General features: G+C 38.4%; 2 protein-coding genes across 2 annotated transcripts in view; one reads left to right on the forward strand and one right to left on the reverse strand.

Moving 5' to 3' along the window:
• Positions 1–837: 837 nt before the first annotated feature.
• On the forward strand, positions 838–12,200 carry LOC116728778 (periphilin-1). Its single transcript, XM_032577101.1, has 8 exons — positions 838–1,371; positions 2,170–2,211; positions 2,302–2,405; positions 2,507–2,757; positions 4,670–4,728; positions 10,594–10,731; positions 11,514–11,812; positions 12,026–12,200. Exons 1-7 carry the CDS (start codon positions 1,312–1,314, stop codon positions 11,694–11,696), a joined length of 837 nt encoding a protein of 278 aa, XP_032432992.1. The 5' UTR covers positions 838–1,311; the 3' UTR covers positions 11,697–11,812; positions 12,026–12,200.
• A 1,362-nt stretch (positions 12,201–13,562) lies between these two features.
• prickle2a (prickle homolog 2a) overlaps positions 13,563–26,889 on the reverse strand; it is a 54,466-nt gene continuing 41,139 nt past the window's right edge. Inside the window, exons 3-9 of the mRNA XM_032577026.1 lie at positions 21,597–21,710; positions 21,341–21,478; positions 20,959–21,162; positions 18,504–18,690; positions 17,841–17,995; positions 16,946–17,747; positions 13,563–15,636 (exon numbers count right to left, since the gene is read on the reverse strand). Coding sequence (XP_032432917.1) covers positions 14,690–15,636; positions 16,946–17,747; positions 17,841–17,995; positions 18,504–18,690; positions 20,959–21,162; positions 21,341–21,478; positions 21,597–21,710 — 2,547 coding nt within the window. The 3' untranslated portion in view covers positions 13,563–14,689. The remainder of the gene's footprint in view (positions 15,637–16,945; positions 17,748–17,840; positions 17,996–18,503; positions 18,691–20,958; positions 21,163–21,340; positions 21,479–21,596; positions 21,711–26,889) is intronic.

Here is a 26,889-nt window from a genome sequence, read left to right on the forward strand (position 1 = left end):
ACTCCCCTTTTATAAGTGAGGGTTAGGGTTAGGGTTAAGTGGATTCAAACTATTTAGTTTAATTTGAATCCAAATTCTGCTCCAAGGATGCTACAACCGGTCATCAGATTTTTGACAAAGGATCAGGGTCAGTATGGGAAGCCTATAAAGCAAAAATCAGTGGGAATTGATTCTTGATGAATTTGTCTTCATCAAGAAGACAAGACAAATTCTTGTCTTGTCTTCTTGATGAAGGCAAGAATATGCAGCAGAGTGAGTTGTTAGCCAATTTTCAGTTTCACATCCTGGCCTGTAAGGTCATGACAAAAAAAAAAAAAAAAAGAAAAGAAGGGATACATCAGTTTTAATAGTCAATTAAACAAAATTTAGTTACATCAAAAATAACTTAAACAACAAATATGAACACTTGTAAGCCAGTGGTGTACTTTGTGGATGTTTGTGAAATGGGGTACTGTTGTATAGCATAAACTAAAATACAAAATGCATAGACCTAAGCCAAATCTGAGGGCTACTTCCTACATTAATGTCACGGGTTCTGCTTAAAAATACCCGGAACACTGAGCCCGACAATTCCCAGTCAACACCTGACACCTGGGCACTCCCACTTCACAGTAGTTCGACAGGTTTGGTCTTCACGTTATGCAAATCAAACAAAAGATTGAGTACATTACGCAATACTGTAGTATTGGCGAACGTTTTTAAAGTTTTTACTGCCGATTTTAATTATTCTGTAGACACGTGCTTCCTGGAAATGCTCGTGGTACATGAAAAATAGCTGCGTTGTTGGGAGCTCCTTTCCAGAAGTTACTACAGAGAAACACAAACAGGCCCAACAACATTCGGGAAGCCAACTACACCACCCGCAGCTTTTAAAACCCTTATTCTCAACCTCACGGTCACGCTGTGACAACGGAACAAAAACACATTAATCAAGTCAAACGACATGCTGATCATAGTGGACATAGTGGCGTGCCCTCTGCACAGTTCCTCACTTCTTGTTTCGCTTTTGATAAGCTCGTATCACCGAAGCCTGGCTCTGATTGGACAAGAGGTGAAAAAGGAAGTAACGAGCGTCGAGTTATTTTCCTGCATATAAAACCATAGAAAAAGCGAGGTACGGGACACGAAGGGGCACTGTTTTTAAGTTGTTCAGGTGAAAGAAATGCCCTCCTTTGGTTATTTTATGGCAAGTGGAAGGCAAAGATAGATAAGTTTCACTTTTCCGATGGATTAATATGAAAGGTCACTCTTTCTTCCTGCTCGGCTCGACTCCAGGAGAAAAAATAAATCAATAAGCTGGACTTAAGCGTAATGAGCCGCGAGGGTGCAGAAATGGACCATGCACGAGCGCCGGAAACACAGGAAAGCAAGGTAACTAAATTAATACATAAATACAGTGACGGGTACGCACTTAACGCTTAGCTTTGTTGGATGTACACAGTGATGAAGCGTTTAAGGTTGTGGACCTGCCGTTCCACTTTAAAATAATAACAAACACGGTGGTTAATGGCTCTGTCAGGTCAGGACGTCAACAACTCTAATGGAGTATTGATAGTAAGTTTAGTGTAATAAGGATCACAAGAGGGCGCCAATGAGCTTCATACACATTAATTAATAAAGGTAGGGTGATTTCGTGGTTAAACGCATTTGTAGAAATAGACTACATTTGAAGTCGCAGACAGAATTCACATAAATGAAAGGTATTTGTTCTTTGGTACTGCTTTTAACATATAGTTTATCACATAATAGGACAAGATATTTATTTTAAATTAGTGTCATTGCACAATTGTTGGATTTTTTGCTTCGTAGTTGAAAGAAAAAAAAACAACTATATAATATTAATCTATTTATTTATTTATTTTTTAAATCATTTTGAGATCCCAGAAAATGTATTGATTTATTTTTAAACTATTTATTTATGTTTTTTAATCCAGTGTTTTCTCACAGGATTGTTTTCCCAGTTCTTCATCTACAAAAATTGAATGATTTATGTACCTCGTTACTTTTTCATTGAACTACAAATGTTATCTTAGTGTCAGAAAACAAAATGAAAAGTTTTTAATCTTTAAAGTTGAATGTTAAAGAAGTTTAAATGTGAAAACATTTTAATCCATTTCCTATCAAAATGTTTCCTACCAGTTCTAATAATATCATCTTCTACCTTCGCAGGCTGACAAGAAGCTGACTGGCAGCACTGCTTCTCCCGCCGAGGTACAGCCCGTTGACTCAAAATGACCTTTTTACTTTAAACGATTCTGTAATTTTAGTATGTGTGAGGAATTATTTTACGTCTCAATACAGATTAAAAAGAGGCCAATCAGAAGAGTGAGAAGTCCATCTGCACCAAGAGCATGGCTATCCAGGTCTTACAAACCAAAGTTTGGAGGGCATGTCTACAAGCCTCGGTGAGGCTCAAAATATACTTATTAAACTATTATATAATCTATAAAGTATATATTTGTAACTAATTCAACCTAATTTCATTTAAATGTCTTCCATAATGCAGTTTTCCAGGAGACCACCATTCATTTCACAAAACTGGTTTCCACAGTCAACACCATCACTACCTGAAGAATCAGGCTTACGTCCATCGCAAGGATTACCCTCCACCTAAACCTTGGTTGCTCGCAATGAAGGAAAAGGAGAAGGAGAAGCAGAAGCAGAGGGAGAAAGAGAGGCCGAAGGAGAAAGAGAGAGAAAAGCAGCATCACGAGCAGAGAGAGAGCGCTGAGAGAAGTTCACCTTCAAAACAAAACAGTAGGTTTATGTTTGTAGTAGAAAAAATCTAAGTCACACACATCTCATACATTATATATCACTGCAAAACCAAATGTATTAATCTGTTTATAAAACAGCCCATAATAGGCCCATTCATTAGTTCATACAAGAGATTCACAAACAAATTTCCCAGTGATTCTAATGATCTTATTTTACCGTTACCTTTTTAGCATCAGTGAGTGCACCATACATGACAAGGCTCTTCTGAAATGAAATTGTGTTTTCTACAAAGACATCTCAGTTGTTCACTCAGGCTGCCAGCTAACTAAAGTAGGAAGAAGATGTCAGCAAATAACAGGAAGGCTGAATATGTTGCAGAATGGTTTCTGTGTTTTATCTTCCACTGTCATAGACATTTTAGAAATGTTTAAACTTCATAGTTATTGTAAGTTTTCTTATTTTGCAGCAAATACATGAAGAAGCTGTCATTTACGGTTAATAATTTATGTTAATCACGTTAATTATAAAAATAACAAAGTAATAATAAAATTGGGCCGCACAGTGTCGCAGTTGATAGAAAGAGAGGCCAACTGCTGTTGCCTTGCACCAAGAAGGTCCTGGGTTCAATTCCCGGCCTGGGGTCTTTCTGCATGGGGTCTGAATTTGAATTTCTCCCTGTGCATGCATGGGTTCTCTCTGGGTACTCCGTCTTCTTCCCACAGTCCAAAAACATGACTGTCAGGTTAATTGGTTTCTCTAAATTCTCCTTAGTGAGTGAGTGTGAGTGTGTGCGTGTGCATGGTTGTTTATCCTGTCTGTGTCTGTGTTGCCCTGTGATGGACTGGCGACCTGTCCAGGATGTACTCCGCCTCTCACCTGAAACATTTGCTGGAGATAGGCACCATATGCATATACTGTATATTTATAATATAGCTGAAATATATGTCCTATCGTCAAATACTATAATAGGACATATCATAGCAATTGCAATGTATTAAATTGTGGTACTCTTGGCCTGTTTTACAAACCATTATTTGGTGACTTACATTGGATGAAAAAACATTGTTCACAAAAACAGGCCAATGTGACTAATTGCAGTATGATAGGATGCCACTAGATGGAAGTGTATTCAAGTTAAGGAACTTATCTTGTTTTCTTGAGCTCTTTGCGCAACAAACATTTGGAGGCAGTTGCATGTTGTATCTGCTGATAGGTAGGTAGAAACTCTAGTAGCAACAAACCAGAGTTACATAAAGCTGATCCTGCTCTCAGTGTATGGATCATGTCATCACTGAGCTGTTTGCAGGCCAGCTTGTTTCCCCCCCTTTGAACAGTGTGGTGCTGCTTTTTTTTCAGAGACACATCTGTTAGATTCTTAACAATATCTTTGTGGTCTGTTAGTGGTAGGAGTTCACAATTTATCAGTAAAAAGGTGGTGTGTTTCTATGGTTGTAACACTGAAAATCCACGTATCAGATTTTTGCTAGTATAAACTGGTGCTGAGTATCTTTATCTTCCCTTGCACACAGCCATTTTATTTGTGCGCATACTGCAGCACTGTGGAGGTGTGTGTTTGTGCATGTGTGAGTGTGGAGCAGGTTTTTTTTGTGTTCCTGAGTGATGGTGCGATGATGGTGACTCATCGCTGATTTGTGTGTATATGAGAGTGTGAAAGATGAAGAGAGGGAGAGATTTACCCGCAGAACATAATGAACCATAACAAAGCTACGGCTTTACATGGGAATACTGCATTCCAGCACTGCAAAGGCTGGCAGGTCATGTAAAAATCTGTATTGATCTCAGATCTCAACGGTGGAAAAAATTAACAAGAGGTGGAACATCGGTTCAATAAAAAAATACTTGTAAATATGCAAGGTGTTTTATCTTGTTTAGTGTGGTGAAATCTCTCGCTGTGCTGCTGAGCTGACCTTGTGGTTTGTGTGTCTTCCAGCTTCTAGGCCTGTCTTACCAAGGTCCACTTCCAGCAGAGACAAGGACATACAGATCACTGTAAGTTCACAGGCAAAAAATATGCTCCATTCTTACACCTTCACTTAAAAATTGATATTAAAACCTTTAGAGACCCATCTTTAATTATTGTCATTTTTTTCTGTGCTAGATGTTTATCTAAATATTTTTTTTTACCACAGTTGTTGATTTATTTGTTAGAACTTCCGCTAATTTCATACTGATACAAAAACGGTAAATTAAAAGCATAAAAACTGAAGCCCATCTAAAGAGTGAACATTAGAAGGTCTGTGACTATGAATGTTTTCAGCAAACATTCTCGTAATGGATAGTTTTATCCTCTGGTCCTTGGAACAGTATCAAGATAAAACACTGTTCACAGGATGTTCAGTAGACTTTTAAGTAACCTTTATTATGTTCACTAAATTAAGTCTTTGTGGTAAAAACAGTTAAAAATTACAGCAGAAAAAGTTTCTTAAAAGTTACACAGAACTAAAAAGTAAGGCTTCGCAAAGAGTTTCATTTTGAAACTTACAGATCATCTTTAGGAACATTTAGAGAAGAGTCCATAAAGCTTCTGTCAAGGTTAGTGAAAGTTTTTTATAACATAACCTTTAGAAAGTATTTGGTGGACATTCCCTAATAGCAGAGGCGGCTGGTGGTGATATTTGAAGGGTAGGCTAATATGAAGTCTGTGTGTTACACCCCCCAATGCAGATTCAAAAATGTGTTTATATATAAATATATATATATATATATATTTTTTTTTTTTATTCTTTTTTTTTCGTTTCTTTTTTCTAATTCCAATGAGAGACCCATCCAAGTTGAAAAATAAGGAGAAAACCTGCTACAGACAACCATAAAAAAGCAACCATGGAAACATACCAAAGACCAATTGCATAGATCCTCTGCAGTTAATTCCCCTGCATTAATTCCCCAACACTGGACACAATCACACTGATAAAATGAAACAAGATACAATATGTTTTTAAATGAGGCCTACCTTATTTAAAGAGAAACTCACTTTAACGACTTTTATGGGATGCAAAAAGGTGAAATGATCCACCTCATTTATGCTAATATTACTCGCCATCGCTCCTTCTCGGTCTACGCCAAACCACGCCCACACAGACTTGAGCTCGAGGAAAGTCCATCCTGACTGGATGAATCCTGTGGCCATGGGCTGGCCCTGGGCTGACTAAAATTAGCCCCAATGTGCCGCAAACCGACTCCTTTCAATCATTTTGAGCCGTGACAGACAGTGACGCTGAATGGGGCTGTCAGAAGTTAGCCCTTTGGAAAGACCCCTGGATTTTCCTCAAGCGGTTTGACACCAGGTTTGTTGAAAATTTAACAAAATGTGATACATTATTTATAAAATGTATTTATTTTTAGGTAGTTATTTTTAAGTAGTTTATTTTAACAACTTTATTGTAAACGTCAGGGAGGGCTTAGCCCTACTAGCCCACTTATACCAACCATCCCTGCCTAGTAGTTTCCACAAGATTATTCTTTGTAATTTGGAACAACATTTAGAAACAACATTCACTGAAAGTTCTCCAAAGATTAGAAGACTTGTAAGTATTGAGTGAATGTTCTCTAAAGATTTTACACCTTCAGAGAACATTCACTGATATCTCCCAGTAGAACATAGCCTTAAAATTGATATTAAACTGTCAGTGAACATCCTTAAAAGTAATGTTACCGTTTCCTGCTGGCCATTAAATGTGGCACATTTTGCCAGTTTGATTACATGATTTTCATAAATATACTCACTCTTGGTTATAAAGTATTCTTAGGTTTATGCGTGTTAAGGGTTTTATCTTTATTTTGATTTTACTTTATCAGATCGGAAATATAAAAGAGATTCTTCCTTTTTTAACCAAGAAAATTGATTGGAGGTTAAACACCATGATCAGCAAATGTTGAAACTGAATATTTTGAAACAGTCATTAACTGATAAATATGATTGTTGATTGTCATCATCATCAGCCTGCTCTGAGAAATTCTCTCTTCTTTAAGCTAAAATGTCTTTACATTTTATAATTGTTAAATATTTATTCTTTGATATGGTTGTTAATTTATGCATCCAGCAAGCATCCATACAGCATTAACAGATTTTTATTTTTTGTTCTCCAGACAGGAGTGTAGATCACAGAGGGTTTTTTTTTTTTTAGCTTTAATTGAAGCGGCTCAGGTGGCTGAAATCAAAGGATTGCATGGTTATCTTTGCTGATGTGAGCACAGCGTGGAGCGCAGCTGCACGTGATAAACTGCAGCTGGTTGCTGCTGCAGTGAGGCTGAAATGATGAAAGCCAAGGCTTTCTTTAAACTACGAAAATATTTGATAATGTATATTTTTGAAGATATTGTTTCTCTTTTTCTAAAACGTCTCTTTTTAGAGAAAATGCACATGAGCAGGGATGGTTAACGGTCCCCTGGTGAAGAAGTCAATGAGATTGCTTCACTGGCAAATCAGGATTGGAATTATACACATAACATCTGACTGATTCAATTAAACATGCAGATCTTGAAAGGCATCTGTAATCAAGTGCTCATTGGTGTGGTGGTTAGAAGTCCTCAAATAATTAGATTTTTTTCTGTTTTCACAATCAAGATGTGACATTCTTACTAGAAGATTTTAATGAGAAATTAAAATTTAGATGTAACAAATGCTACTTCTATTTGGAGAATATGTTTCCTAGTTTTATATTTGTTATTGTGATTTTCTTTTTTATTGCTTAGCGTTTTCTTTTTTTGTCTACTGCATTGTACTTATGTTTGCTCCTACGTATGCTACTGTTCATCTGGATTCATTTTGCCTGTTATTGATGCAGATGATTCAATCTGCTGTCACAGTTCATTTTGAATTACATTCTCAAATGTGGCTAAAATATAGAGCTTTGATTTAAAAATAAGGTCTTTATCAAAGTTGCATTTAGAAATCCAGTGATGCACTGATTAGGCTTTTAATTGCTTTTGCAGATTTAAGTTAAATAAATATAACTCAGCTGATTACAGTTTTCTGGTCGATCGTCGATTACCCATCTAAAATGGGTCCGATTTTGACTGACAATGAAACGTAGCAAGAATATTTGCTGACTGATTTATTGGTGCACCCCATTTTTCACAACGCTATAGTAGTTTAGAATCTAACATGAGACTAAGTAAACACAAGTCTATCTCAGTTTAGACTGAGATAGAGTGTCCCTGCAAATATATTAAAAAACATGCAGTTCGTTGGTAGAGTTACACACTGGAAGAATGGCATTTAGTGTATTTACTTAACTTTAACTTAATTAAATATTAATATTATTTAAGAAATTGGATAATTTACTACATGTACATGCTGATCACTGATAAGAGCATCTCATTTTGATCAATGGGTGATTTATTGGTTTATTTTTCATCATTTCACATTTTCCTCTTTTCTCTTGTACACCCAAGAGAATCTTGTTCTCTTGAGTCTTTTCTGTTGCTGTTCACGACAAATTAATAAGATCAAGATTCTGGATATTGAATTTGCATATTGCAGTTCCTTTTATGGTCTGTAACTTTGTGAATACGAGGATGTGTTGATAAATTAGTCTCGTAATTTTTGCATGAAGAACACAAATGAACTACTTTCTTGGTAAACGCAATCTGCTTTGAAGCATCATGCTATCTCAACATTCATGAGGAGGCGTTTTATAAAGGTCTGCAATCAAAGCAGGCCTTTATGAATATGGTGCACAGTACTGGAACAAGATTCTCTGGACAGATGGATCCAAGATGAAACCTGGACCAGAACCATCTGAGACGAACAGTAAGGAGGACTGAAACGAGAGACTCCGATCCAAGGATATAGTACATCATCTGTTTAGCATGGTGAAGACTGAGAAATGCTTGGGACTTGAAAGAGCTGACAGTGGAGTTAGATGATCTGTATTTACAGATGATTTATCTGTTAGGAAAAGCATCAGAATTTATTTTCAGCTCAGATTCAGGAAAGTGGTGCAAAACTAAGAGGTTGGTTTACATTTCCCATCAAGCCCAATTTGTATAACCGTGCAGGTTTAAATGTAAAACAGAATCATGTGTGGATATTGATGCTAGAACATCAATCTGCAGGTGGATCTTTTAGCGCATCCTGTCGAGGTGGCCTGTGTTCTCAGAATTGGTTTGTTTTTTAGAGTGAGGCGAGATGCAAAACAGAAACAATAATCATCGATTTTGAATGAGAGGCACAGCAAAGAGGCTGAATGTCTGCAGTGCTTAGAGGAATTAGGAAAAGAGGAAGATGGAGGCTGGGGGAGAGTGTCTCATTGTTGAACCACCGTTAGCTGCCAATCAACTTTTAGTGACTGTACAGGATTTGCATCCAAATCATAAAAAAAAACCAGTTTTTACAATTATTTTAGTTTATCCAATTAGTCTGGAATGCATAAAAATTGAGGCATTATGTAAAGCAAATATGTTTTCCTCAGTATTTGTCAGATACTACACTTAAGCTGATTGCCTAATTTAAAAATCCATTGCTCTCGTGCACAAAAGCATAATTACATAGATAATTGCAAAATATTACCTCCCTGTCTTAATACTGTCCTAAAAGTTATTTTATTGCCTCAAAGAACAAGTCAATAAATACATTTGTGTGTTATGAAGCTCTGTTCCTTGGCTGCCAATCTTTGCAACACTATTATAGCTATAAATGTTTAATTATTGTTTGTTATATATGTTTTTTTTTGTAATTAGGGAGATAACTACCAACCTGATGCTTATTTGGAAGTTGAAAAAGTCAGTGTGACTCATTACATCTGGATTAACAGGTTGTTTGATTTACTTGAAAGTTATGGAAACATCCAGCTAACTTCACACCAATCTAAGACCACCTTGCAAAGGCGAGCGGCAAAATGTGCATTGATGCGTACGTGTAGTTGAGGTTCTGGTTGTGTTAAAAAATCAGAATTCCAGCTGCAAAAACCACCACCATACGCCCCAGCATAATGGCTAATTATCTCTGTACATTTCCTGACAATCCCAATAAATACTACACTATACTGTATCACTTTGTTGCGTCTAAGCCTTGAAGAAATATTGGTTTCCCTGTGATGCATTACAACCAGAAAAATCTGCGTTTGTTAGGATTTTAAGATAGACATCAAAACAAAGTTGTCGAAAATGGTGAATTGAAAGAAAAGGGGAACATGATTTGATTTTGCAGCAGATTGCTGTTGATTTTAGGTCTGGAGTTTGACTGGACCGTTCTCATATACGACTCTAAACTAAGATCTAAAATATTCCATGGTAGTTGAGCGAACCATGCCAGTCTCAAACCTTAAACACATCTTCTTCCAGTGTACCCTGTGTTTAGCCAGGTCTTGGTAGGTTTGCAGTTCTATTTTCAGAAGATGGACTGAATATGCTCCATGAGATATTCTGACCCTAGGGCATTCTCTTTAAGACTAACCTGCCCTAAACTTCTCCACAGTTTTACCTCAGACATGTCTGCACTGTTCCTTTATGTCCTGTGACATTGTTTATTCAGTAATGTTTTCTAACAATACTCTGAAACCTTCCCAGATGACCTGGATTTATATTGAGACTAAATTACACATAGATTGACTGCATTTAGGAATCAGATGACTTTTGAAGGTAACTGGCTGCACTGAATTTTAAGGTATCACAGTAAAGAGGGTAATGAAAATCTCAACAAAATACACAAATGTTTGTACTGAGACAAAATGTGTTAAGGTATGTGAAAACCTTTGTAATTTACATTATGTCAGGTGAAACCTGCACTTTATTTTGCTGCAACGTTTCAGGATGCTCATTAGTACATCAATCATAAGCTGTGTTTACAAGCACGATTTTGGCTAACAGTGAAATACCTAAAGCTTTGGTCCTGTTTGGCCTCTTTCTTTGCAGGTTTTTCAAAACGAGCGAAACCAAAGCAGAGAGAGAGATCACAGAGAGCGAAGCAGAGATGGGGAGCTCCCTTTAACTGCGAGCCAGACGGCAGCACGAGACAGAGCCATCCAACAGAAGAGGAGAGAAATAGATGAGGTGGGGGGAGAGTGTAATTACACAAACAATTCACCCACATGTCTTGAGAGAGGAATGGTTATAAAGTGATCGAGAAAGAGCAAAGATAAGAGAAGCGGGGATTAGAGGAAGAATGTCAGAGTGCAGATCTTAGGAAGCGCTGGGAGACATGAGACAGGCAACAAAAGATTTGTTTGCAGTAGTATAAACATTAATTTTGTAGTGCCGAGCCCGAGGCAACAGAAGTGTCATTACTGGGTTTTTTTTTTTTTTTTGCCAAGCCTGGCAACGAAGGCCTTGTTCACAGTTTAACATGACTGAGAGTGTTTTTCTTTCATGCTCTTTGTTTTCGAATCGATCAAATAGAAGCATGACAGGCTCACCTGTCTCACAAGAGACTCCGCACGTGCTTTAATGTTGCCTTCAATGTGACAGACATCACATGAGGCTGTGCTCATCAGCTCTCTGTTTATGTCAGAGACTGTACTTGTGTTTCCACCCACTTGATGGAGAAGATGCTTTGGTTCCTTTTTTTCATATCTCCATGGTTGCAGGGATATAGAAGCACTGCAGCGATAAAATGTGAGGCTGGCGATGGATGCTGATGCAAAAATGTCCACAATAGTTGCTGCAAAGACTATTCTTGTGAACAGTCTGCAGGATTATACTTTCAGTAATAATACATGAAGAAGAAAGTTTTTTTTGGCAAAATAATTTAATTAGTTTTTTTCTCCTCTCTGTTTCTGTGTGTCCTCTATCACTGGTTCCTTTGCCCTAAAGCATTGAATATTTTTGCCTTTCAGGTTTACTACCAGGAGAGTGAAATGTTCGGCCTTGTAGCAAAGATGCTAATTGCAAAGGATCCATCCCTGGAGCGTCCCATCCAGTCGTCGCTGCAGGAGAACCTTCGGGACATTGGCAAACGCTGTGTGGATGCCATGGAGAAATTTATTGAGGACTATGACTCCAGGAAACTTTTGCACTAATCACACACCCAGATTTATGTGTTCTTTAGCGACAGAGATTCTCAGTGAGATTCACGTTTTTTGACATTTTATCTGACGGAGTACATCTTTTTTGATTTTTGATTTTTTTTTTATGACTAGACTTAGACTTAGACTTAGACTTGTACTTTATTGATCCCTTGGGAAGACTCCCTCAGGAAATTGAAGTTACCAGCAGCTCCCAGGCAAAAAACAAAGATAACACACAGTAAGCAAAAGTGTAAAAGAATACAAAAATACAAATTAAATACTAAGGTACACACTAAATGTGAGTAACCAAAACCTTAAATTAAATTAAAATCAAAATTAAAGTAATGTTCTAACAGTTTCTTAAATGTTGCCTGATATGTTTTAAGCTGTTTCCAGTCTAATTCTATTGGAAAATTAAGATTTAATGCTGACCATTTTAATGTGATTGTAAAATAACTACACTGGTCATTTCGCTTGAAATGCATTAAAACTAGAGAACTGTGTTTTAACATCTGATGTAGTTTATTCTCACTTCTCTATTTTCATTATACTTTCATGGTTTCTGTGCAGCATTTAAACTGTTGCATGGGGTCAAATATTTTTAGAAACTTTGTAGGTCATATGTAAAAGAAGGCAAATGGGTCAAATGGTGACCAGCATACATGCAGCTCTTAGATAAGGTACAGTGCATCCGGAAAGTATTCACTTTTACCACATTTTGCCATGTTACAGCCTTATTCCAAATTGCATTAAGTTAATCTCTTTCCTCAAAATTTCACACAGATTCCCCATTATGACAATGTAGAAAAAAGTTTCAGATTTATCTAAATTTTATAAAAATTTATCAAATTTACATAAGTAATCACATCTTTTACTTAATGATTTGTTCATCCACATTTGGCAGCAATTACAGCGTCAAGTTTTTTTAAAATATGATACCACAAGTTTAGTACACATATTTTTAGGCAGTTTAGCCCATGCTCTTCAGAACTTCATCCATCAGTTTGGATAGAAGCCGTCGGTGAAGCCATTTCCGGATCTTCCCAGAAAGGTTTAATCGGCTACAAGTCTGGACTCTGGCTTGGCCTCTTCAGAACATTCACAAAGTGGTTCTGAAGCCACTTTTTTGAGATCTTGGTCATGTGTTTTTGGTCATTGTCCTGCTGAAAAATGTTACCCCAGCTTGAGATCAAGAACACACTACAGCAGGTTTTTATCCAGAATGTCTCTGTACATCTTTCCCTCTATCCTGACTAGCTTATCAGTTCTTGTTGCTGCAGAATATCCCTATACTATGATGCTGCCACTACCATGCTTCACTGAAGTGATGGTATTGATCGCGTGATGGGCTGTGCCCGGTTTCATCCTAACATGACGTCTGGCATTCATAAAAAAGAGTTCAATCTTTGTATTACCAAATTAATGTTGTGTTGGTGCTAAATCTAAAGTTTAGAAAAACAGACTCACCAGGAGTGGGTAGACCATATAATACTGAAGAAACTATGTTTTCAAGTATATACATGGCAATGATCTTTTTTTCAAATTTCAATGGTATATTGGTGTTCGGTAGACACCTCTTAAATGACTTGGATCAGTATCGAGGACAAAGACATTGATTGGGACTTTCCTTCTTGTGAGCAATTCAGTTCTATGGGATGAGTAGCTAAACATTAGGAAAAAATTAAATAAAGCAAAACCACTTAAAACCTGTAGTACTCTGTTTGGAACAATCAGACATTGCAGTTGCTTTCACTTGCTTTGACATTTCATGTCAAAATATCTGTTTCCATGCAAAGTGTTGATGATTTTTGTCACCCCATCACACTGAAGCACAAACAGAAACCTTGCTTTGAGCAAAATAGTACAGTACAACTCACGTTAAGAGTTTCCTGGTTAAAGTACACTTTATTTTCAGTATGAGACAACAACAACAAAATTCACATGCAAGCCTCCCCATTTCTATGATATACAAATAATGATTCTTTTGTTACAAAATATATAAATATTTAAGACAATATATACAAGACATTTACAGTACTTCATCTATTATTAAAGTGTATTACTATATATACATTTAGCAGGTATTTTTTGTAATATCATTATAATTATTGTTTGCATTAGTATTATTATTGTTAATATCATTATTATTAATACTACTATTTAATTATTCTTAACCATCTGTAAGTAAAACAAAGCATGTTGCAGAAAAGAAAACAGGACCATACCTGACGTTACTGTGCCTGAATGGGCAAGGAGCAGAGGCTGCCCGGCTCTCTGTCCTTGGTAAAGCATGGAGAGCTGGCTATGTAGAGCACAAGTTTCAATAGACTTTTATTTTTTTGTACAAGCTGATAACAGGGCTAGGAAGCCAACACTATATTCCAGCAGCATTTTGATTCCACAGAGGTAAACAATGACGTAGCTTGGAATCTAGCACATAGCTTTCACTATCCCAGCACAATTTCTTGTCGGTCCGTGTAGAAGAAGTCGGCTGCTCAGGGCTCGGTTCTCTGAGCTTGCAGATCGCTGCAGCTTTACTTTCCGTTTCAGACTAAAGAAATTGTTCAGATTCTCTGTAACATGAATACACTCACAGACAGACACGCACGTACACCATGTTATATACCTTGACCACGGCATATTAAGCAGTCCAATTCATTAGTGCTTCCTGGTGCCATCATTGAGTTGGTCTCAGTCACTGTAAACATTCTTGTTGTGTAAGCCAGCTGAGCTTCCTCTTATGATTAGATCATTCTGTGTAGGTGTACACAACCATAACCCAGTGTAGAGTTGTGTAAGCTCACAAGCCCAAAGAAATTGGCTTTTTTATCCCTCAAACCCTGCCAAACACAGAAACACACACACACCCTGAACACACTCTCAGCTGTCTTACTCTCACCTTCCCACTCATTCTGTTCCTCCTCTCAAGCACTTTCTTCTGTCTTCTTACCTTTCTAATTCCCTTCGCTCTTCTTCCCTTCCCTTCTCATTTCCTTGCTCTACATCTAGGAAATTATACAGTTTTTGCTCTTCCTCCTCTGGCGGCTGTGGAGCTGGCCATGAATCGGTCCGTGCAGAGGCCCGTGATGGGCCCCGATCCCAGATGGGCTGTAGCGGTGGCGCAGCTCCTCATTGTTGATGTAGCAGAGCTGCACAGGCCGAGGGATTGGATCGCTCAGGTAATACCCCTCATCAGCTTCAGATTCAGAAGAAGAGGAGCAGCTGGAGCACCAAGGGTCAGCAGCCTCCATGTAGCCATCATTCCAGCATGGCCCACCCAGTCCCACTGGTTGCCAGCCAGCATTTTGCAGAGTAAGGTCAGAAGTGGTGCGTGGGCAAGGCCGGTGGGGCATCTGCCTGTGCCCGCTTGAGTCCACACCATACAACTCCCTAGCAGCTTGACCGGAGGGGAAGCGGTCGTAATCCTCTTGTACGCGACGATAGGGAAGCTCCACCATTTGAGTGGGGCGGTCTGCCACTAGGTGCAAGGCATTGTCAGAGCGCGAGCGGCGGGAGCGTTTGTGATGGCGACCACTGCGGTGGTGACCGTTAGTCCCACGATGGTGTTTGTGGGGTCTCGGTTGTGGCTGCTGTTGCTGTGAAATTGACTCCTGGGCGTTTATGCGGCGGCGTGGCATCCTGTCACTCATGGGAGCCATCCGCAGGTTCCCACTGCTGCCCATCAATCCAACACGACCTTTGCCATCACAGCCAACGTCTTGCGGGCCCTCCCAGTACTGAAGTGGGTACCCGACTCTCAGGGGAGTGTACATGTTGTTGTTATAAGGGCGAGAAGAGGACAGCGACTCTGTACTATGGAATTGGACTGAGGAGCTGAGGGTACCCATGTTGCTCTTCTCCGACACATTTACGCCTGAATCCTTACTCAGGTCAGGCATGGAGAACCTGGACAGATGCTCCTGGCGCTTAGTGGCCCCATCTAGAGAGTTACCTGTTAGGACAGGACATCAAACATCATATTTTTCAGTCACAATAGGAAGATACAGTTCAATAACAAAGAGCAATATCAAAAAGTTCATTCATTTTTGAGCAAAAGTGAAATTCATATATCATATAGTGTCATTACATACAGAGTGACAAAGATCAAGTATTTATTTCTGTCATTTTGATCAGATTATATATTTTTAGTTGCTTATAAAATTATTATATTACATAAGACTAATAAATTTGTCTTATGTAAGACTATTTTCTATTACAAAAGACTTCAAGCAACTGAAAAATATGCCCTTGTTCTTTACAGGATATATTTTCAGTACTTGGTTGAGGCTCCTATTGAATCGAAGTGTCGGTGCAGCATGGCACGGACGTGATCAGCCTGTAACTCTGCTGAGGTGTTAAGGAAGCAAAGGTTGTTTAAACAACAACTTATCCCTAATCTGCATTACCTGGATTCTGAGGCTCCCCACTGGACCTCCTGACTCTGACCAAATGCAATGCTAAATTTACTTTAAACTTCAAATAGGGGGCGTGCTGTGGTGGCGCAGCACGCCCCACGTTTGGAGGCCTTAGTCCTCGACGCTGACGTCGCGGGTTCGACTCCCGGTCCCGACGACCTTTGCCGCATGTCTTCCCCCCTCTTCTTCCCCTCTTTCCTGTCTGCCTACTGTCGAAAAAATACGAGCCACTAGCGCCGCAAAAACTCTTCGGAGAAAAAAAAAAAAACAAACAAACAAAAAAAAAAACTTCAAATAGAACTTTGGACTACTGAGGGACAGTCCAGTCCTCTTTCTCCAAACCTCCGGAAGCTGTTTCTGACAAATGACAATGGCTTAAAATAAAGGAATGTAGATGACTCCAGACACAGTCAATGCCTTGTGAATCTCATCCAAACTCTTCAATAGGATTTCTTTTACAATCCTGCCAAAGCTGCAGTTATCTTATCTGCACTATATTCCACCACTTGTTTTTCTTTCACAAACGTTTCCATAATTTTGCTTTAGTGTAGAGCACTACATTTACAAGCTTCTCCTTTACCAGTTTTTACTTACCCTTATTGTAGATGGATAATGATAAATACATTTTTATTATTCTTATGTAATATTAACATTTTCAGAGAAGCTTAATTCTAAGTAATTATTAGTTTTGAGCAATAAACACGTGAAATGTGCTTTTCTGTCTGTGCAACAAAACTATGTGATAAGAGTTCACTTTTCAATGCTGTTAATTAAATTGCATTGTCAGCGATGTTTTATTGCACTGTGATGCTACATAGGACTAAGCCACATTGTATAATCCATTACCTGCAGTATTGGACATAGTAATTGAGTCCATGGATCCACGAGGCGTCTGTTCTAGTGGAGTGAGGGGCTCGTTGAAGCTCATGGCAGTGATGTGGTTTCTCCTTGTCAGCGGGGGTCTGCCATCTCTCTGGAATCCATGAAGACTGGTACTCCTCTTGTCAGAGAAACCCTGATTCTGGCTAGACATCTCATTGAAGCTCATCTGGGTACGGAGCTTGTTGGGTCTGAACTCATCCTGGCTGTGATGGATCCAGTTCTCATTGAAGGAGTGGCCCCTAAGGGCAGCCATAGGGGTCCTCTTGGCATTGCCCTGCTCCTTCCCCCAGGAATCAGGCCTCTTGCCTGGGTTGGCAGGACTCTGGGCAGGTGGATGAGCGTTTGTGTTGGGATTGTATCCCTGCCTGGCATTACACTGACCCAGCAGGTGTATAGATGCAGGGGTTGGGGAGGGATCCCGTTTAGGGCCCTCATATGAAGCTGGGATGTAGGGTTCGTCCCTGCTCATCCACACTTGGTTAAGGCTTGGGGCTCGGCTCGGAGTGCGGCTCGGTGTACGGTTAGGTGTCCTGCTCGGAGTCTGACTGGATGAAAGGCTTAGTCGGTCCATTGGAACAGAAAGGGGATCAATTTCAGCAGACAGGCGGTCGGGCATGGGTGGAGGAGCTGACTGGCGGGGCTCTGTGCTCCGGCGATCCTGCTCAGCATTCCTGCGCTCCTTCTTGCCAATCTTGGTGCTGTGGCGGGATTCTCGAGAGCGAGCACTTTGGAAAGCAGAGTCAGAGGAGTCAGACTCCTCTGGATCCTGATACATGGAAAGAAACCAGATTTGTTTGATTATAAAAATGCTTAAAGGAATGTATTTAATCAAATTGTAGTTGCTTTCAGTTTTTCATACCTGTCCAGCACTGCAGGACCGTGAGCAGAAGATCTGCCCCTGCTTTGGGAGGAATGGACGTCCCAGCAGAGAACGCTTACAGCGAGCGCAGCAAAAACATTCCTCAGTGGCATGCCAGTGCTGCCCATCATATGTCATCTGGCCTTGGTCAATTCCTTTAATCACATAGGGAAAAAAAATCCTTTTGACCACATTCCAGAAATAAGCAGAACTACAATGTTGGTGAATGAGTATGCTCAACGATTCCAATTTCACCAGCAGATTAACCTCTTATTTTTTATTTTTATTTCCTGGAGTCAAACATTTGTGATTCTGTGCCCTTACATGATTGCTTGATTTCTAAGATAGCACGAATAAATTTCACAAGCGTTGCTCTCAGACTGGAGGAACTAATCATCCTTCACAGCTCCCATCTGGTTACAGTTTGGGGGCACTCTCTGAAACCCACTCCTTCACTGTTATCCGGGGATGATAATAACCATCCACATCTCACCGCACTGGATCCGCCTCTCTGCAGCTGTGACCCAAGAGGCTCGGAGCTGATACCAGCCACACATACATTCATTATGAGGCTGTTTGAGCTGCTGTGTTACAGTGTAGAAAGTAAAACATGTCCGTGTGTTTTGTCAACTGTACATATGTGTTATTGTAGCTGTGCTGTACCTATGTGTTCCCCACAGGCATCGCAGTACTCTGCATAAAGAGACTCGAAGCAGTTGCAGCAGTGTGGCCGTCCATCCTTCATGATGTAGCGCTGGCCCCCGAGGGTGGTCTCGCATTCGTAGCAGCAGAAGTGCTTCATGTGCCAGTGCCTTCCCTCTGCCTCAGTGCATTCATCAGCAAAGATTAACTGTGTGGTTCAGATATTACAATAGTCAGCAAACACATGAGGTAAGAACACTAAAAAAAAAACTTGGTCAGAACAGATGCTAATATTTCCTAAAATCCCATTGAGAGCTAGGCCCATGTTTGGGGTAATCTAGGATTTAACCAACACGCTGTTGTTTTTGTTCGGTACTTCTTCTATGAAGGCATCTCTAAATAGTCTTTTTACTCTTTGTCACACTAATATGGTTCGGACCATCAAACAAACAAAGGTAACTTGTGGAAATAGAAAACGCAGGATTAGGCTTTAGGCTAACAAGTCACACATTTCCTTGTTCCATGGTTAAATTATGGTACCCAGAAGAACACCTCTCTAGGCTACAAAAAGCTGAATTAAGATAAATATTTTCTTTATTAAAGATGTGGTATTATGTATTTTCCAGGCACATAGTTTCATTTTTATAGCTAATCTGGAGGAGCTGAGTGGGGAAGGCACAAGGGATGGATGCTCTGTGAGGAGGAAACTTGGCTGTAGACTGCAGCTTCAAGTGTGCAGTCTGCCTATTTGTGGAAATAGGTTGTGCACATCAACAACTTATCCAGAAGGTCACTAAGAGCCCAAAACAAAATAAAAAGCACTGTAGACAGAGTCAGCGTTCAGGATCAAACAATTAGAAAGAAATTTGCCAATTTGCATTCTTGGGAGACTTCTAAGGTAAATAATAATAATAAAAAACTCAGCTGACCAAAAAGAAGAAGATGGCCTGTCTCAAGTTTGTGACATAAACTACTTATGCTTTCTTTATTTGATATGAAAATTATCTGAAACATTTCAGTGTGATAAAAATAATGTGAGGGACAAGTACCTGTAAACTGTGTTGTACAATAATCTCTTGTCGTACCCTACATTTTTATCTGCATTTTTCTTTTGTGAGGGTTTAAGAAAAGCACCTCATACACACTTGAACACTTCTTATGTAAAAAGAATAAGTCATGGTGATCAGATGTATTTTAACGGGCTTTTTTTTAAATGAAAAAAAACCCGACATACCATCTGTGGGTGGGACTGTTAAAAAACAGGGATCCTGTCTGTTCTGAAAAATTATGATGACTAATATCATTCAATCAGAGTGAAAAAGAGAATTAACAAGGTCAAGAAGTTTAAAGAGCTAAAAAGCATAAAGGACTGTTGTGTGTTGTGTCTTGTGCTCACTGCAACCGAATCAATGGCCAGATGGTCTACTCTCTGAAGACTGAGAATGCCCATCTGCTCATGTATATATGTATAAGAAACATAACAGGCAAAACCATATACATTGACTGCACTTGTATTACTCTTCATCTAAAATGCTTAGATTTGATATATTACCTTGCAAAGGTATTCACACCCCTTGAATTTTTAAGTATTTTATTGACCAGTGTCTCCCAACCCTGGTTTTTAAACCCTACGTGTTGTAGATGTGCCTCTTTTCCAGCTTCTGCAGAGGAGGTCATGGCTGCATGACCTCCTCTGCATGGCATTTAGTGCTGCTAAAGCCTGTTAATCACCCAGTTAATTCAGTCAGATGTGCAGCCTCAATGTGAGGGGTTTTGAGAACCAGGGTTGGGAACCACTGGTGTAGACCAACACAGGACAGCACAAATGATGATTTAGAATTTCTTTAGATTTAGAAATAAATTATATTTTATTTGGGTCTCCCTAAATAAAATAAACCAAATACCAATTATATTTTTATTATAAATACTTCATATGTCTGTAATTAATAAGTATGATAAACTCGGCTGTTCTATATAGGCTTCAGATTGTTAGAGAACTTAAGTAAACAAACAACACCAAAAAGACCAAAGAGCACTTTGTTGTAAGATTCTATATGAGATCTGGAGGGAGCTGAATTATCAAGAGAGAACCCACTATTGCACAGGGTACAACATGCAAACTCCACTCAGAAAGAACCCATGCCAGGATTTAACAAGAGACCTACTTGCTGCAATGCAACACCACTCAACTGTAGCCTGCTTTCTGTCCTACAGATTTTTTTAAACAACATATTTGAAAACAAATCTTTGCTATGAAAACTACAAATGCTGTCCTCTTAATAAATCATCTGGGTCACAATATGTTCAGATAATTAACAGAAGAGGACTTCACCAGACTTTGGCTAGGGGAAACTACATGCCTAGTTGGCATATTTAACAGAGCCATCTTTTCTCTGTAAACTGGTTCAAAACCTTTTAGATTCTGTGTAGTTTAGGCTTTCCAACCCCAAAGGGCTTTAGGCCCAGACAGGCGCACCTCATCACAGGCACAGCAGCGGGGTTTAAGCCTCTCAGAGTGGTGTCGGCCGCAGTAGATCTTCCCATCCTGAAGGAAGTAGATGAGATCCACCAGCAGCTCCTCACATGTGCAGCAGACGAAGCAAGCAGGGTGCCAACATTTTCCATGTCCCGCCCTGGCAGCAAAAACTACAATTTCCCCTCCATTTATCTGACCTCCGCACTGTTGGCGAGGAAGAGGATGAAGAGAGTGCAACAGGTAGAAAAAAGGGGGAGATGGTAAGAGAAGGAAAAGAGAAATCATGAAGTTGTCTCAAAAATATATATGTAGGTAAAAATAATGAAAGTCTTATGACTTTTTTGATTTAAAAGTCAAAATGAAGGCGAGTTCTTCTGTTTACCTTCTCACAGACCATCCCGGTCACGGTGAGGGGGAATGGACGGACATTCCCTCTGCCTAAGTTGTCTTTTTTCCGCTGGTTGCTGAAGATCTTAAGCTCTCGTTTCTCTTCCTCGTCCAGTGCGTTGCAGTAACGTACCTGAAACATCACAGCTCATCATCATCAGGCAACATAAAAACTGCAAATACCAGACATCTTCAACGTTCACACATTAAGACAGAAAATCTGTGATTTGATGGCTGAAAGTGTATTTCACCTCATTGTCATGTGGGGGCAACTGGTGAAGCAGCTGCTTGATGCGGTACTTCTCTCCTGGGCTGTTTATGTATGGCACTTTCTCCTCTGGTAAAGAATTATAATACTGGTGCACCTAAAACAGACAAAGCAAAACCATTTAAATTCCCAATTCAATCTTGTCTGAAAGACAAGACTGATACCTATTATTTTTAACCATTTTGTAAGATGTCTGTCCACTGATGCAAAGCAATATTTGCTACAATTTTTAGTTTTATCCTTGAACTCCCAATGAAGTCAGAGTCAAAGTTATCCTCCTTTCCTCTGTGCTTGATTATCTCTCATAGCATAAGTTATATATTAGCTAGGAGGCTCATGGATAACAGAAGAGAAAAACTGAGCTGCAGGACAGAGACAGAACTGTGACTGAAGGACACTCCATAGTGGCCAATTTACATAAATTTCTAATAGAGTGGAAATTTTAAGTATTTTGAATCATAATAGGTATCACAGAAAAAGAAGCTTAATGATAACTATTCTTAGCATGCAATGGTATGCAAAAGGATTTTGAAATTTTTTACATTTTCCCACATTAATAGCATGAACTTCAGGGTATTTTAATGGGATTTTATCTGGCAGACTAACACAGCGGTACATTATTTTGAAGGGAAAGGATGTATTGTCTCAACATTAAGACAGTTTTAGAAACATAGTGTAGGCAATATTGTCAAGTTATAATAATTTTCCTCAACAAAAACAGGGAAGCTGGTCAGACTTGATGGGAAGATGAGTGGAGGTAAAGACAAAACAATCCTGGATGAAGACCTGTTAGCTGCTGCAAAAACTCTGAGGCTGGGATGAGAGTTCACCTTTCAGCAGAACACACAGCCAGAGCAACAATGGGATAGTTCATATGTATATATACGCCAAAGTACTGGCAGAAGTCTAAGAATCTGTAGCAAAACTTAAAAATAATAAATTGTATAATAATAAAATTGTATTTATAGAAAATGAAATCCTTTTCCTTCTACTTCACAATTATCTACCTTTTATCAATGGTCTATCATACAAACCCTCCATAAAGGACATTGAAGTTCAAGGGCACTGAATATATTGTGTGCGGTTCCATTGCTTTGAATTGAATGCAAAGTAGTTTACATGTTCTGCTTTATTTCATTAATTCATGCAACAAACTCATTTACATTAATCTGAAATTACATTTAAATGAATTTAGTATGCCCTTCATGCCAACAGGACCCGTTTATGTTTCTCCCTCAATGACTGTTATCCTCGGAGGTCAGCGTCTCGAGTTAAATGTGATTGCGCAATGAGCTCTGTGCTCCTGCAGCTGCAGACTCAACCTAGGATAGAATGAGCTTCTTTAAACTTTTAACAGCTAATATTCACGTTGCTTAAAGGAAATCTCAGCGTACCCATACCCTCAGCATATCCGCTGCAGTTTGAATTCATCATGCAGGACTCAGTGTCCTTGTCCTGATCCTCCCCTTGTATTTGCATGTTAGTTGGTGAAATACAGAAAACGCTGATTGGTACTCAAGAGGTAAACACTTTTGGGATGGAAAGCAATCTTGTCGCTTGTCTGATTTTAAGCAAACTGGCCTCTGAATCAAAATTGTTTGTACTCAGTCAAGTTTTTCAGATTAAGTTTACATAATCAATTTGGTGGAAAATTACTGTAAAATGAAAGTGCCTTTCCTTCCCCTGCAAGGAGCAAAAAGGCACTAATACTATACTATACTATACTATACTATACTATACTATACCATGCAATGCTGTGCTATACTATACTATACTATACTATACTATACTATACTATACTATACTATACTATACTATACTATACTACGCCATGCAATGCTGTGCTATACTGTACTACACTAAACTATGCTATACTGTACTATACTATGCTGTGCTATACTATACCCTACTATGCTATATTATAGTAAACTATACTATACTGTACTATAATGAAAAAGTAAGGTTTAAAAGGTAATGGTTAAATTTTTTTAACCTCCGTTCTCATGCTGGAGAACAGGTGATACACATAAATAACTAAATTAAATCTTTCTCTTGTGCATCATTAGTGATTAATTTTATAAATAATTTATCATTGTAAAAATGCCTCATGTATTTTCCTTAGCAAAATCAATTCTAAATTAGCTTAATTTATTCTCCTAGCAGAGCATGTTTGATCTTCCTAATTTAATGTTTATAAATAATGCTATAGTAATAATGAATCGTGTTCATTTCAGTTCTGATCTGTTTGCTTGTGACACAGAGCACAGAGAATAATTTGATTTAGTGCACTAAAACATGAATCAGGAAAAAGTTATTCTTTTTGTGTTAGAACAAACTTTCAGAGGATCTGCTATTTTTTTTTCTCTGGATTCGTCTTCAAATCTTAGCTGAATGATTTGAATATGAATCAAATCATCTTCAAGCCCTGAATATGATTTGTAGATGTTTTTTGAGGTAAAAATCATGAAAAATAAGAATGCCTTTTTTATTAAAAAATTGTAGTGAACATCTCAGGTTGACCTTTCACATGCACTAACTGCTGTAGTCCAGGTCATTTAAGGCTGACTTTAAAGTGTTTGTCAAAATATGAATGATTTTAAAAAAATATTATTTTGAAATTTAGAAATACTGCATCAGTTACAATATTAAATATTAAAATTTAAAATTTGAGAATACAGACTCAATTTTGAGATTTTTTTGACAACAGTAATTGTTGACTTTTGTTTTAGAATAAAATAATGTAGTTTAGAACAACATAGTTCTCCAATTTATTGACTTTGTACCAAGATGTTGGGCTTACATTACCCCAACTTGACTCCTGATTGGCTAATCAGCTCTTCCTGATGTCTACTCATCCAAAAGCAAATGAGTTCTGATTCCGTCAGAGAAAAAACAATCCACCAATGAGCCTTTGTTTGGATTTCATGCTGTACAGTGTGTGACTACTTTGGTGCAAAGCTGTTAAAGAAACCACATTCCCTCCACCCACCTCAGACGTGTGTGCCACGTCACTCAGTACCTTTATTTAGGAGCAATCCTGAAGCTAAAATGAGGAAGCACTAAGACATCCAATGGCCTGGATAAGAACTAATCTGTGAGTCACAAAGTGAATCAACAGCTGTTATAAAGCTGACCTGAGAGCAAGTCCGGTCGGTTCTTTGACTGAAAAACCAATGCTGGTGATGAAAGACTCAAACACAAGCAGGATAAAGGCAAAATCATGTTCAAAAATCTTTCTTAAAATGAAACGGTGAAGCTTACACACAGTGGAAATATAAGGGCTCAAGAACATAGCAGACAGGACAAAAGGATGTACAGCAAACTACTGTAAACTAAGAAGTAATTAAACTGTGGCAGTAGTTTCTGGAGAATCAGAAAGAAATGAATAAAAGACTGTAGCTTTGGATCATAGGAGCATAAATCTTGAGGAACTTGAACTGAACTTATCGATAGTAGAATAGTAAGTCAGAAAAAAATGTTTTTATGCCTTCTGTTTAGTGAAATCACTACTTAACAGATTTTAGTATGGTTTAGTATGGTTTAGTATGGACATTTATTATAAAATAATAAATTTCATAATAAAATTGTTTGCTGAAGAGAAGCACCAGCTTCTTACAGCTCTAATAGGCTGATGGATAGATGAATGGATGGACGGATGGATGGATTCTTTACTACTTCATGTAGGTTTGTTTTTATAACTTTTGTTGAATCATCATTACTCTTAATAAATAAATCTTAAGCCTGAAAACTACACAAAGTGTTCTATAAAAATAAAACAACCCCTGGTTCTTTCTTAAATGTTTGATAAATATCACTTAATGCAAAGGTCAAGAAACAATCTTAAGATGGATTGATTTTAGAGAATGCCAAAATGATAGATTTTTGACAGACTGAGATAGATTGCTTTATGAAACTTAATAAATCTAAGTCATCTCATGCAAGCTACTGTGTCTTGTAGTAATCAAGTTATTATTAACCTAAAAGTTATGCTTGAGCAAAAGTCCAAACTTGGGAAACAAAACCTTTTAGAAAGACAAACGGAACACAGCTGAATCCTAATGATAGATTCAGTGTAGACAAATTTAGGGATTTTGATTCCTGACAGCTCAATGAGCCTTAGCACATGATTATTTCCTTTTTTAATGGCATTGTATGGAGAGACACCAGAAGTGACAGGCTTAAAAATCATTACATTCAAGTGCATTAAAAGAGAAACAGGCAGCTTCAATTGCCTCCACCTCCTGCTGGATGACAGAGGCTGCAGCCTCTTTCAGCATCCTGTCAAAAGATGGCTGACTAGAGAAAATCACTGTTATCAGGCTTCCTGTCAACTGTTAACAGAGCCCTAGGTGGCCTGTTGTATTAGTGTCTTTCTCTTACGGAACAAAGACAACATGGTTTATAGCTGAAACTGTTGAAGAAATGTATGCATGTTAATGTCACACAAAGGAAAAAGACAAAACTACAGACAAAAATAAAAACAAACTAAAGATGTAGAGATAGTTTCTACTAATTCAATTACCTTGGTCAGGCATGGCATTAAAAGGCTGTTAAGATGCAAATAGATACAAATAGGGAGCCTTAGAGTGTGCAAGCTCAGATAAACCAAATTGAATTTCCAATAAGATTCAAACCAACATTCACTGACTCCAATTACTTTAATTTCACTAAAATAAAGGACAGACTGAGCTCTGGCTAGCAAAAGCATAATTAAAATTTACCCACTAATGAAACATCACTAATACTTGTTTCATTCCTACAGCCGTGTTCAGACAATAAAATTGATCAGAGCTGGAAAATGTTGATTGGATCGCACATAATCAGAGGACAATGGATAAATGGATGGATGGAAGGACAGGTTGATAAAAGTCCTCAAAGCACGATGCCTGATCAGTACAGCTTTACATTGAACTGTGGCTTCAATTCAGTTTCTGTCCCTCAACCTAGATTTATTATTCTTAATAATTACTTATTTGTGATTTCTTATTCTTAGTTTAAGTAACTTTCAAAAATGATGTTAAAGGGAGCTTGTGGAGTACAAATTTCATTGCCAGATTTTCTTTTTCTGAGCATATGACAATATAGTTATTTCTATGTTTAGCTATTTCTCCCTTGGCCACTGAGTGTGTTCTTTGACAATCTGGAACATCTTGAAGAAGTGATTTTTCCAACAATGTAACTTTGTGGGCACTTATTGCAGATCACTTGGCTTCTCAAAGAGTTGCCTATATTACAGAACTCTCAATGGAGCTTTTTGACCATTACAGAGTTTTTGC

This window comes from Xiphophorus hellerii, chromosome 1, assembly GCF_003331165.1.
Source record: "Xiphophorus hellerii strain 12219 chromosome 1, Xiphophorus_hellerii-4.1, whole genome shotgun sequence".
Taxonomy (NCBI): Eukaryota; Metazoa; Chordata; class Actinopteri; order Cyprinodontiformes; family Poeciliidae; genus Xiphophorus; species Xiphophorus hellerii.

Excerpts from the sequence above, each read along its gene's own strand:
- LOC116728778 (XM_032577101.1), top strand. The coding sequence starts at position 1,312 with ATGAGCCGCGAGGGTGCAGAAATGGACCATGCACGAGCGCCGGAAACA. Across the intron at positions 1,372-2,169 it reads CGGAAACACAGGAAAGCAAG|GCTGACAAGAAGCTGACTGG; the intron begins GTAACTAAATTA and ends CTACCTTCGCAG. Across the intron at positions 4,729-10,593 it reads ACAAGGACATACAGATCACT|GTTTTTCAAAACGAGCGAAA; the intron begins GTAAGTTCACAG and ends CTTTCTTTGCAG.